The sequence below is a fragment of the Lycorma delicatula genome, chromosome 3, assembly GCF_047948215.1.
Source record: "Lycorma delicatula isolate Av1 chromosome 3, ASM4794821v1, whole genome shotgun sequence".
Classification (NCBI taxonomy): Eukaryota; Metazoa; Arthropoda; class Insecta; order Hemiptera; family Fulgoridae; genus Lycorma; species Lycorma delicatula.
Window position 1 is genome coordinate 126,404,637 of NC_134457.1, and position 13,018 is coordinate 126,417,654.

Here is a 13,018-nt window from a genome sequence, read left to right on the forward strand (position 1 = left end):
TGTGCAGTCTTGTTCCTATTTCCATTTTAGATACAGTATTGTTAAAAATAAGTTAAGTTACACGTTGCCTTGTTTACATATCATCCATTTAAAATCCAACTTACGACATTAATGTTATTTTAAAACACTTGAGATTAATATCAGTGTGGTTTTAAACTATGCCAAATAAATACACTTATGTTTTTGATCAGAACACTAAATATTTTTATTTAGTATTGCTGCTATAAGTTATCTCAGTAGCTAACAGCATGAGTTTGCTTTGTTGGTTTCTGTATTAATAAATTAATAAGTAGAACTGCTCATGGTCTTATGACCATGTAAATTAATAAATTACACATAACCCATAAATTAATTATGGTATGCCTTTGAATGGTATAACACAAAATTTAAAATTTAGGTTTTTAGACAATAGCAGTATAAAAATTGATGCACAAAAGATGGCATAAATGTCGCCTGGCCATTAGTAGTACTTGATATCTGAGATTATCCTTTCTATTTTTCATTAATCTTCTCTTTTGTTACATAACAAAACTCTTCTCAGTAAAATTTTTACCAATCCACTTTTAATATTGCTTATACATACCAATATTATATTTTTATAAATATATCATTTGAAAAATTAACTTTGCTTAAAATAAAATCTTTTATCGGATTGTAACTACTATCTGTATTGTTCATTTATATTTATTTGACTTTTATAATGGAGCAGTGCATGCTTTATTTTATATATTATGTTATATGTTAAATGCATATACAATACTGAAAAAAACAATGTGATTTTTACTTTCCTAACTATTGTATAGTAATGTTATAGATCTAATGTTGGGTTTGAGGTCTAAACTGGTAAAAAAGCACCAGGCAAAGTAGAAAAGGAAATTGTAGCTAAAGCAGTGCTTTCTTGTAAAAGATTTTCTTTGTAAAAATCACTTACTGTAAGTAGATAACTTTTAAATTCTTGTGATTTTTGATATATTTGAAAAAAAAGAAGGATTCTGTGCTTGTACTGTCAAATCAAAGCAATTACCAATATTAAAGGAAGACAAAAACCTGAAAAATGAAAATGCTTTCATTACAAATAAAGAACTAGCCTCTTATGGGTTGTCAAAACAGTTAAATAATCTAGAATTTAGAGGATAGTTGTATGGCGCTCTCATGGCTAAAGAGAGTTGAAGTTAGTGGTACAAAAAGACTAAACAAACAATCACAAACCTTATATTGATGCCAGTATTTGTCTAGAGCAAGCATTACACATACCTGAATATTTCATAACGATCGGTTGGGGTTGTTCTGTGTGTTGCTTTGTGTGTTGGAGAAGACGAGAACAAACTGTTTTCTTTCAATTGTCTCATCAAAGTTAAAAGTTGTCAATTTTTTTTCATGGTTTTACTTAGATTTTTAAATTATTACAAAGAATCTTCAAGAATAAAATAAATTTCTTTCAGCTATTGTCATTGTAATATAAATATTTTATTGTTGTACTAGTTATATTAATCTCAGAAGGTGGTTAGCTAAACTGAACATCACTCATAGCTTTCACAAAAATATTTGCTTGGTGGTCAACCATACTGACCTCATTTAAAGCTAAAATTTCAGGCCAGCTGGATTGATTAATTTTTAGTTTCAATGTGAATCACCTCCTATCAGTAGAATAATTTATAATATAAGAAAACTTCACACTTTTTTGAAGTATCTTGTGCAAATAAGGTAACTTATATTAGCTCTGTGCCTCAAAGAGTTTGTTGCGATGTCGACGAGACACCGTTGGTCAATAGCATTGCGGTAGATTTTAGAGCAAGTGTGGACTGTATGTGTTCATAGGTGATGAATGAAGACAACACCTTGTTAATTACTGAAGGATTGTTTAATTGTACGCTGTCTTGGCAGTTTAAAAGAATTTTGTAACATAACACTTGTAACTTATAACTTAACTTTAAAGATAGTAAACATGAGCTAAATAAAACCTAAAATAATGTTCATTCCAACAAGAATTGAGAGAGTCCATCCGGACACAACGCCTTGGGTTAGGTATGAGTGTAGACTGATTTAGATGACACTACGTACAGTGCTCAAGGGAGTAGTGAGATGGTCTAATGACCATAGTTTGCTATGGGGACCCTAGCCACTGTTAGGTTTCGGCACCCAACAGCAAGAGGGGGTGAAAATGTAACAGAGTTAATCTCTGCACGAACTTCCAGTTTTTCCACTTTTCAAAAAATGCCCTAATCCTCCAATTTGATGAACTGTAAATGCTATATTAAGTGATGCAGCGACTTCAGCTTCTTATAGTAAACTAATGAAGAATGGAATCATATGATGCTGTCAAAAAATTAAGTGTACTAATACTATCTCTGTGTGAGGCCTGGAACTTTCCACCCTGCTCTCATATTATGGGGTATATATATGGTTTTTTCTGAGTTACACATGATCATTAACTGTGTTGCCAAAAAATACTCAGGCTATTATGGCTTTACACTTGCTATTCTTACACATAAAACTTGCTGAACTTAACCATTTTGAGGATAATGGTTATCTCTTCTTTTTCTAAAGTCTGACCTGTACAGAGTCTACCTGTGATCTGAATGAGTTAGTGTCACTCTTGTATCTGAGATTGCAACACTCAAATAATCCACCTCATGAGCCACCACATTAGTTGCATCCCTGTCTGTGCCTCTCGCTGAGGAAGACCAAGCAAGACTGCACTGTATATGTGCACTAGAGGAATTAGAGCCTTCCTAACAACGTGGATATGTCGATCAGTTGGCTGTACCTCTGACTTTTAAGGTTAAGGTCTCTGTAGCAGGAGAGATTTTTCCTTTAGATACATAATGTATTAATGATCTATCTTTCAATTTTTTGTTTTATTTAATCTATTATTTTTTAATCTTTTATTCTTATTTAATCAAATATTATAAATATTAATAAAGTATTTTATATTTATTTATAGTTTATTATTATTTTCATTTAACAAATTTGTCATACTTGTAAATGATTGGAGTAAGGGACTGATAGTTCAGTAATTCTTAGTAAAATAATAGAAAAAAGTAATAAAATTTAACAGTCATGGAAACAAAATAAATATCTTTAGTGAATGTAAATGACATTAAATAATGACATAATAAAAGTGGCAATAATTTAGCTGTCCATTGGAGAAAACAGAAGTTCAGTCAGCCATCTTAAATTGATTACGGATACCATTAGAACAGGAACAGTAATAAAACAATAATAATGAAAAAAATTTATTAAATAGTAAGCATTTGTGGTCTTAGCTTTAACTTATCTATAATATACTGAGGCATACAATATGTTGGATTAACCTTAACAAGTTGTTCATTTCCAAGTAATGATAATGCAGCAATTCCAAAAAGAGTGTGAAATGGGTCAGGCAAATCACCCGGACGATCACTAAAACCTCCTGTCTCTGTATCCTGTAAACCATGAAGGAAATTAGTAGTATCAGTAAATAATTTTCTATGAACACCAAATGTTCTCAGCTAATTTGCTTACTTCTCATAGCTACTATGTGTACCTACTTAAGTAGGTACACATAAAAAAATGTTAAAATTTTTTTAGGTTTATTTCACTTTCTACACTGATCTAGTTTAAACAACCACAAAGAATATGAACAGAAATTCATATCATCTAACATTTGCTGCACATTACCATGCCAAGAGAGAGCTGTTGCTCTTTGATTCAACATATTAATGATTTTACACTCATTCTGCTTGAAGTGTCACTAGACTTCAGCAAAATTACCTTCAAAACTTAAATAAGTAAGGTTTTTGCAATTACAGTCCAAACTTCACAACCACACATCAATAAAAGTATGGAAAACCCCTTTTATAACTTGAATAATATTTTCAATTCAAAGAATGGGATGTAAAAATTCTGTGTCATGGTTCTTTCTCTCCATCCTTATCAAAATTTATTAGAAAGTTAAAGAAATGAGTTGCTATTTTATGGTATTTTCTTTTTTTTTGCAGCCATTTTGTAGAGGCATGTTGGCTAATTTTGCATTTTTTCTCCTAGTTTTTAAAATATCAACTTCAAACAAATAAAATAATGTATTTTATGTCCAGGTCATATAGTGCCAAACTATCATTTTATCTAATGTTAATACAGTACTGTACTAACAGTAAGTATAGTATAGTATAGTATAAATACAGTAAGTGTACTAAGTACAGCTTAATATATTAAATGATATATTATTTATATTTTAATATATGGTATATATTAAATGAAATTTAAACCACTAAAACACAGTGAATAGAAAAGTTAAACTTACTATAGTAATTTCAAGAATTAATTTTCGCAGGATCCTACATCTTCAGATGGTATTTAATTCTATAATTATATTAAAATAAACTGTTTTAGGAATTTGTGAATTTGAATTTATAAAAAATGGTACTGTTTTATAAATTTTGATGTTATGCACAAATATGCAAGTACTGCAAAATAGAATTTGCATAATATACTTTGTATATTACAAAGTTCTCCCAGGACTTTCATAACCTATTCTACTAGTGAAAATAATGGAAGAAGTTCATAAAAACATATCCTAAAATGCTTTGAATGCGAGTTACGGCTAGTGAAAGAGTTTGCTTGGAATTCAGGTACTCCAGTAAAATGAGGCGTACTGAAATTTTTAGGCTGTTAATTAAGGGGCAGAATTAGTGATTTCTTATGGTTTGACCTGAAAAATCGAATAAAATAAGTTCTAGAATTGTATCTGCAGTAGTTTTTGAGAAATCTGGGGTGAAAACGAAAACTGGAGTAAAAAACCCTGTTTTATGTTTGATGTACAATAACTTTGTTAACTGGGTAATTAATAAACACATAAAACTTTTAAACCAAACTTGTAGAGAATTTAATTCTGAACAAAATGGTATAAAATAGAGTTAAAAAAAGTAGAATTTTATTTAGAAACAGTATATTAGATGAAAGTGCATTATACGTATCACTTTATAATAAATGTTAAAAAATGAGCCCACCATCACATTTCTTGGTACGCTTTTGTTGCACTCCATAGTTCGTCAAGGCTGCTCTTAAGTTGCTCAACCACATCCATTACATACAATTATTACCTCATGAGAATGTATTTTTGTTTTGTTAAAATACTTATAATTCATTTCCAGACACAAAAATCGAAAGGTAAAAATCTAAAAATTAAATCAGGCGATCTTGGTGGCCAGTAATGTGGATCTCCACAACAAAGACATTTCTCAGGGAAATGATAATTCAAGTGAGTGGAAATTGCACAAGAGAAGTGGGGTGATGCACCATCATGCTTGAAGTATACTTTGCATCTCAGCACTACAGGAACATCTTCAAGCAGCTGTGGCAATTCTTTTTGAAGAAAGTGCAAGTAGAATTCAGTATTTAGGTAATATATGAACAGTCCAAACAGCTGATTTTGAAGAAGACCACACCATACACTGATGCTAAATCGTATTGAAAATGACCTTCCACTGTTTTATGAGAATTTACTTCTGCCTATGTATGAACATTGTGTAAGTTGTTGACACATCTTGAGTGAAATTTGCCTCGTTGGTAAACAAAACATACTTGCAAAGCTTCTCCTGGGTGTAGATCTTAAACTGGCTGTTTATGATAAGAATAAAACTTGTTTTGTTTAACTGTTCTCCATATTATTGAATATGAAAGAAAGAATGATCTGCTTAGAAAGATGTCATATATACTGTAATGAATTGCATTGATAATAATTTTATCAATAAGTGTCATGTTAGGCAGATCATTCGTAGCTGGTACAAATACTAGGTAGTGAATTTGTCTCTTGAAGATTGTGAAAAAGTCACGCTAATTGTTTACGAAACTGGAATTCTGTGATTCAGAAAACATATGTCATATTCTACTGCAGCAACTGTAGCATTACCATTCCGCACAGCCAAAATAAATTCCATATCAGGGTTTCCTCTGTTGTAAATAAGATCGGCATTACTTCAATGGCAAACCAATCACACTCAAATTAAAATTCACAGAAAATCTTTGCTAACAACAGTACAGCTCACAGTATCCGATATACATAATGTACCTTCCAGAATAATTTAAACACTATACACTATTGACCATTGTTGATCAGCTGTTGTTATTTTATTGCCAATTTTTAAATAATAAATTTTCAAATAATTATTATATTTCTGCCATTAATAAAAAGATTATGCAATTTTTATATTTTTTTTCTTCAGTCATATGACTGGTTTGATGCAGCTCTCCAAGATTCCCTATCTAGTGCTAGTCGTTTCATTTCAGTATATCCTCTACATCCTACATCCCTAACAATTTGTTTTACATATTCCAAATGTGGCCTGCCTACACAATTTTTTCCTTCTACCTGTCCTTTCAATATTAAAGCGACTATTTCAGTACGCCTTAGTATGTGGCCTATAAGTCTGTCTCTTCTTTTAACTATATTTTTCCAAATGCTTCATTTTTCTTCTATTTGCCGCAATACCTCTTCATTTGTCACTTTATCCACCCATCTGATTTTTAACATTCTCCTATAGCACCACATTTCAAAAGCTTCTAATCTTTTCTTCTCAGATACTCCGATTGTCCAAGTTTCACTTCCATATAAAGCGACACTCCAAACATATATTTTCAAAAATCTTTTCCTGATATTTAAATTAATTTTTGATGTAAACAAATTATATTTCTTACTGAAGGCTCGTTTCGCTTGTGCTATTCGGCTTTTATATCGCTCCTGCTTCGTCCATCTTTAGTAATTCTACTTCCCAAATAACAAAATTCTTCTACCTCCATAATCTTTTCTCCTCCTTTTTTCACATTCAGTGGTCCATCTTTGTTATTTCTACTACATCTCATTACTTTTGTTTTGTTCTTGTTTATTTTCATGCGATAGTTCTTGCGTAGGACTTCATCTATGCCGTTCATTGTTTCTTCTAAATCCTTTTTACTCTAGGCTAGAATTACTATATCATCAGCAAATCGTAGCATCTTTATCTTTTCACCTTGTACTGTTACTCCGAATCTAAATTGTTCTTTAACATCATTAACTGCTAGTTCCATATAAAGATTAAAAAGTAACGGAGATAGGGAACATCCTTGTCGGACTCCCTTTCTTATTACGGCTTCTTTCTTATGTTCTTCAATTATTACTGTTGCTGTTTGTTTCCTGTACATGTTAGCAATTGTTCTTCTATCTCTGTATTTGAAACCTAATTTTTTTAAAATGCTGAACATTTTATTCTAGTCTACATTATCGAATGCCTTTTCTAGGTCTAGAACGCCAAGTATGTTGGTTTGTTTTTCTTTAATCTTCCTTCTACTATTAATCTGAGGCCTAAAATTGCTTCCCTTGTCTCTATACTTTTCCTGAAACCAAATTGGTCTTCTCCTAACACTTCTTCCACTCTCCTCTCAATTCTTCTATATAGAATTCTAGTTAAGATTATGATGCATGGCTAGTTAAACTAATTGTTCTGTATTCTTCACATTTATCTGCCCCTGCTTTCTTTGGTATCATGACTATAACACTTTTTTTGAAGTCTGACGGAAATTCCACTTTTTCATGAATATTACACACCAGTTTGTATAATCTATCAATCGCTTCCTCACCTTCACTGCGCAGTAATTCTACAGGTATTCCGTCTATTCCAGGAGCCTTTCTGCCATTTGAATGTTTTAATGCTCTCTTAAATTCAGATCTCAGTATTGTTTCCCCCATTTCATCCTCCTCAACTTCCTCTTCTTCCTCTATAACACCATTTTCTAATTCATTTCCTCCGTACTCTTCAATATATTCCACCCATCTATCGACTTTACCTTTCGTATTACATATTGGTGTACCATCTTTGTTTAACACATTATTAGATTTTAATTTATGTACCCCAAAATTTTCCTTAACTTTCCTGTATGCTCCGTCTATTTTACCACTGTTCATTTCTCTTTCCACTTCTGAACACTTTTCTTTAATCCACTCTTCTTTCGCTAGTTTGCAGTTCCTGTTTATAGCATTTCTTAATTGTCGGTAGTTCCTTTTACTTTCTTCATCACTAGCATTCTTATATTTTCTACGTTCATCCATCAGCTGCAATATATCGTCTGAAACCCAAGGTTTTCTACCAGTTCTCTTTGTTCCACCTAAGTTCGCTTCTGCTGATTTAATAATTTCCTTTTTAACATTCTCCCATTCTTCTTCTACATTTTCTACCTTATCTTTTTTACTCAGACCTCTTGCGATGTCCTCAAAAATTTTCTTTACCTCCTCTTCCTCAAGCTTCTCTAAATTCTACCGATTCATCTGACACCTTTTCTTCAGGTTTTTAAACCCCAATCTACATTTCATTATCACCAAATTATGGTCGCTATCAATGTCTGCTCCAGGGTAAGTTTTGCAGTCAATGAGTTGATTTCTAAATCTTTGCTTAACCATGATATAATCTATCTGATACCTCGCAGTATCGCCTGGCTTTTTCCAAGTGTATATTCTTCTATTATGATTTTTAAATTGGGTGTTGGCAATTACTAAATTATACTTCGTGCAAAACTCTATATGTCGGTCCCCTCTTTCATTCCTTTTGCCCAGCCCGTATTCACCCACTATATTTCCTTCCTTGCCTTTACCAATGCTTGCATTCCAATCTCCAACTATTATTAAATTTTCATCTCCTTTTATGTGTTTAATTGCTTCATCAATCTCTTCGTATACACACTCTACCTCATCATCATCATGGGCGCTTGTAGGCATGTAGACGTTAACAATCGTTGTCGGTTTAGGTTTTGATTTTATCCTTATTACAATGATTCTATTGCTATGCGTTTTGAAATACTCTACTCTCTTCCCTATCTTCTTGTTCATTATGAAACCTACTCCTGCCTGCCCATTATTTGAAGCTGAGTTAATTATTCTAAAAAATTTTTATATATTTATTTTTATTTTACAATTGTTGTATAATTTTCAGTTTTTTTAAGTTTCAGCATTTCCAGTTTTTTGTTCAGCAATTTTTAAATTGCTGTTGAAATAGCAAATCTTGCTTTTACAAGTTTTTCACATAACCAAAAATGAATTTTCATTACATTAAATAAGTACTTTTCTGATCAATGTTTCAATTTTTTTTTAACTTTTCTTTGTTTTTTCAACATATCTTACACCATTTAGTTCAAAATTAAATTCTCTAAAAGTTTTGTTTAAAAATTCTATGTGTTTATTACCGATTTAACAAAGTTATAGTATGTCAAACAAAAAACAATATTTTTTTATCCCAATTTATTGATTCCCAGATACAAACCCGTATCTGGTAAAAATATTGATTCCCATATGGTAAAAAACCGTATGAAATCACTAATTTTGTCCCTTAATTAACATCCTAAAAATTTCAGAGCAAAATCTTTCACTACGCCATAACTCACAAAAGAAACATTTTAGGATATATGAATTTTTTTCATTATCTTCATGAGTAGAGTAGGTTATGAAAGTCCTGGAAGAACTTCATGATACATGTTACATATATATATATACTCTGTCATTCAAATAAGGACCCGCATAAATACACTGCAGATGACAGAGCACTGTGTGGAACAGTATGCCTAAAAAATATTTCATACTAAACTTACAATTTTTTGTAATTTCTCACAAAATTTTATACTCACTTTACACTTTATTTATTTAATTAATATTTACTTTATACTTAATTATAAACTAAACTTATAACTTTTTAATTCCTCACAAAATTTTTAATATAATAAAATCTATGAATAAAATAATAAATATCCCAAACAATACTACTGTATTATTAAAAATAATTTAATAGGTAAAATATATAACTTGAACAACACCTTACCATTTTGAAACATTAAGAAAACTGCTTACCTTATTCTCTGTCAGTGTCCTACAAACACTGGATTCCCTCCATTATATCTGATTTTTCATCACTCCCAGAAGTTGGTGTTGATAACGAATAATCTCTAACATGTAGAGAATTATCTAAGTCTCACATTTTATTTTCTTCTCTAACACGCTTCATGCACTGTTTCCACTTATCAGTTGATACCCCATTCATGCCTTTTTTAAGCAAGATTAACATCTTTCATTTTATACGTATTATTATTTTGGGCAACATATCCTTTTAATTGGCTCCATACTAACTCAATTGGATTAAGATTACAGTGATAAGGGGGAAGCCTTAACACACTGTATGACCTTTTATTGCAGCCAAATCATTGATTAAAAATTTATGAGATTTTTCTTGATTGTGTTTTACATGTTAAGGAGTTCTGCTTTTAAACTTTTCTCCAAAGTGGATATATTTTGATGGCAGCCATAAAGCAATTTCTTGTTTCCTCAATTAACTGTTTTTCCAGTATAACACTATGGTACGGAGCATTGTCCATTACAACAAACTATTTTTGGATAATAATGACAATACTTTTTCAAACCACTTAATATTTCGGTTCATGTCATCTTCGTAATCTCCAGATTTTTTGGATTCAAAAATGAGTAATACCTCCACTAAAAATCCATTTTCATTGCCAATATGTACCAAAAGTTTTTGGTGGTTGCAGGTCCCTGCTCAATCCTGACGAAAGTGCTGTTTTTACTGCCATATCACACCAAAATCTTGAAGTGGTGTGGCCTTCATTTACCACTTCATCCAAATAAAATATAATTCTACCAGTTTTTCTGCAGTTGTTATTTTTTTTAAAATAATTACGCTGCCAAATTATGATCTTTACTCGATCAACAATTACATTTTTTTATTTCTTTTGATAAATTTAAAATCCATCGACAACAATAATTTGTATAAACTAGTGGTCCAATCTTTGGTAAACTCTTGTCACAGCCAGCATTTTTTTTTAAGGATGGTATTTCATTTTGAAAAAAAGACATTATGCACAGTCAACTTATTACATTTTTGTAAAATTCATCCCATTTTCCTAGCACAGGTTTTCCACTTTTTCTATCTTTTAACAGGATTTTTTTTCTACCTTTCCTTTCCTATTTATTTCAATTCATAATCTACAAGGGTTATTTTTTTTCAAGGTCCGATCGGTCACGAAGTAAAAACCCGCGCAAAAATCTGATGAACCTTTGCGCATGTGTTGCGCAGTGTCTCTAGTATGGCCTTCAATCATGCTGCGTCACTTCGTTTAGTTCTGAAAATGCAGCTAGCATGTAAACATGTCTACAACAATAGCATCTCCCGCCAAGTGTGAAGTGCGTGCGGTAATTCGATTTCTTCAGGCTGAGGGGTGTAATGCAGATGAAAAGTAATGAGTACGGTGAAACTTCAATGAGTAACAGCAAAGTGAGACAATGGTGCAGAAACTTTAAAGCAGTATATGCAGATGTTCATGATGCAGGCGGTCAGGGAAGGAAGTGTGTCAACCGATGATCTCGTTGAGCGAGTGGATGAGGCAATTCGAGAAAATCGTCGATTCACAATTTCTGTATTGAGTGATTCATTAACTGAAATTTCAAGGTCAGCTCTCTACACCATTGTGAGTGAGAGACTTCAGTACTGCAAACTGTGTGTGAGATGGGTTCCCAAGATGCTGTCCGACCATCACAAAACAATGAGAATGGACGCCTCCCTAATGTTTCTCTAGCGCTACCATAATGAAGAAGATTTTTTGAACAAAATTTTCACAGGGGACGAGACATGGATCCATTTCGAAACTGAAGAAACAAAAGGACAATCCAAACAGTGGATGCATTCTCATTCTCCCAGTAAACCAAAGAAGATCAAGCAAACCTTCTCCAACAGAAGGTGTATGGCTACTGTGTTCTGGGAGTGGAATGGAGTTCTCTTGGTGGAATTCATGGAATGTGGCATGACCATCACTGCAGCCTCATATTGTGTGACTCTTCAACGTCTATGAAGGGCAATTCAGAATAAGCGGAGAGGAATGTTGTCATCAGGCATTGTCTTTCTCCATGACACTGCAGCTGTAACAAAGAAGCTCCTGCAGCGTTTTCGTTGGGATGTGTTTGATCATCCACCATACAGCCCGGACTTGGCTCCATCCGATTTTCACCTCTTTGCTCACATGAAATGCTGGCTAGGAGGACAAAATTTTGGCACAGACATCGAGCTGCAGATCAGCGTAGAAACATGGGTGAAAACACAGGTGGCTCTATTCTAATACGTGGGTATTGGAAAGTTGGTACCATGCTATGACAAATGTCTAAATCGGAGTGGCGACTATGTAGAGAAATAACTATGTTACAAATAAAAATTTTTTTATTTTCACTGCAGTTTTAATTTCGTGACTGATCGGACCTTGAAAAAAAATTAAACCTCATATTAATATTACTAACAGACACACCAGTTAATTCAGAAATAAATTTCACCACTTTCTCTTTTAACAATGTAGGATTTTTCTGTAGTAGTTAATTGAATATGTTTAAAACTCCTTTTTTTCTTCACCACTTCGCAAAATGTTCCCCTTTTCTATGCTTATTAAAAGATGTTCCTGAATTATAAGCCATAAACTATTTGAATACACATGCATATAGGCTAATCACACTATCAAATCTCACAATAATAAGTAATAATTGCTGCATAAATAGATCACACAGTAACCAAATATACAAACACACACAGTCATGCATACCAAAAAAAAAAAAAAAAAATACTGACAGAACTACAATTAAAAGAAAATTAAAAATATCCAGTTTGGAATAAGAAAATTTATACAGTTATTTTGACGTCAAGTGATAAACAATGATGTTTTGTTAATAAACATCCAGTATTTACAATAGCTCGGTGTGCACAATAGTGTGCTGTTTATATATGCACTATCACATTTGCAATTTGTTTATTTCATATCTCCTTCTAAGAATGAACAGATAATATATGTTACAGTAAATTTAATTAATCTGGTGATTGTGCATAATTATTGGTTAATATGACTAATTGCCGGTAACATATATAATTTATATATTTAATGTTAATTAGATGAGGTTAGCGAGCATTGGTTATGTTGATATACATACGATTCATCAGTACATGGAATTAGCATAATCGATGCTCATAAACCT

General features: G+C 32.1%; 1 protein-coding gene across 1 annotated transcript in view; it reads right to left on the minus strand.

The window, feature by feature from the left end:
* Nucleotides 1–3,222: 3,222 nt before the first annotated feature.
* Nucleotides 3,223–13,018, minus strand: part of RabGGTb (geranylgeranyl transferase type-2 subunit beta) — a 45,853-nt gene continuing 36,057 nt past the window's right edge. Inside the window, exon 7 of the mRNA XM_075360534.1 lies at nt 3,223–3,425. Within this exon, the coding sequence (XP_075216649.1) occupies nt 3,240–3,425 (186 nt within the window). The 3' untranslated portion in view covers nt 3,223–3,239. The remainder of the gene's footprint in view (nt 3,426–13,018) is intronic.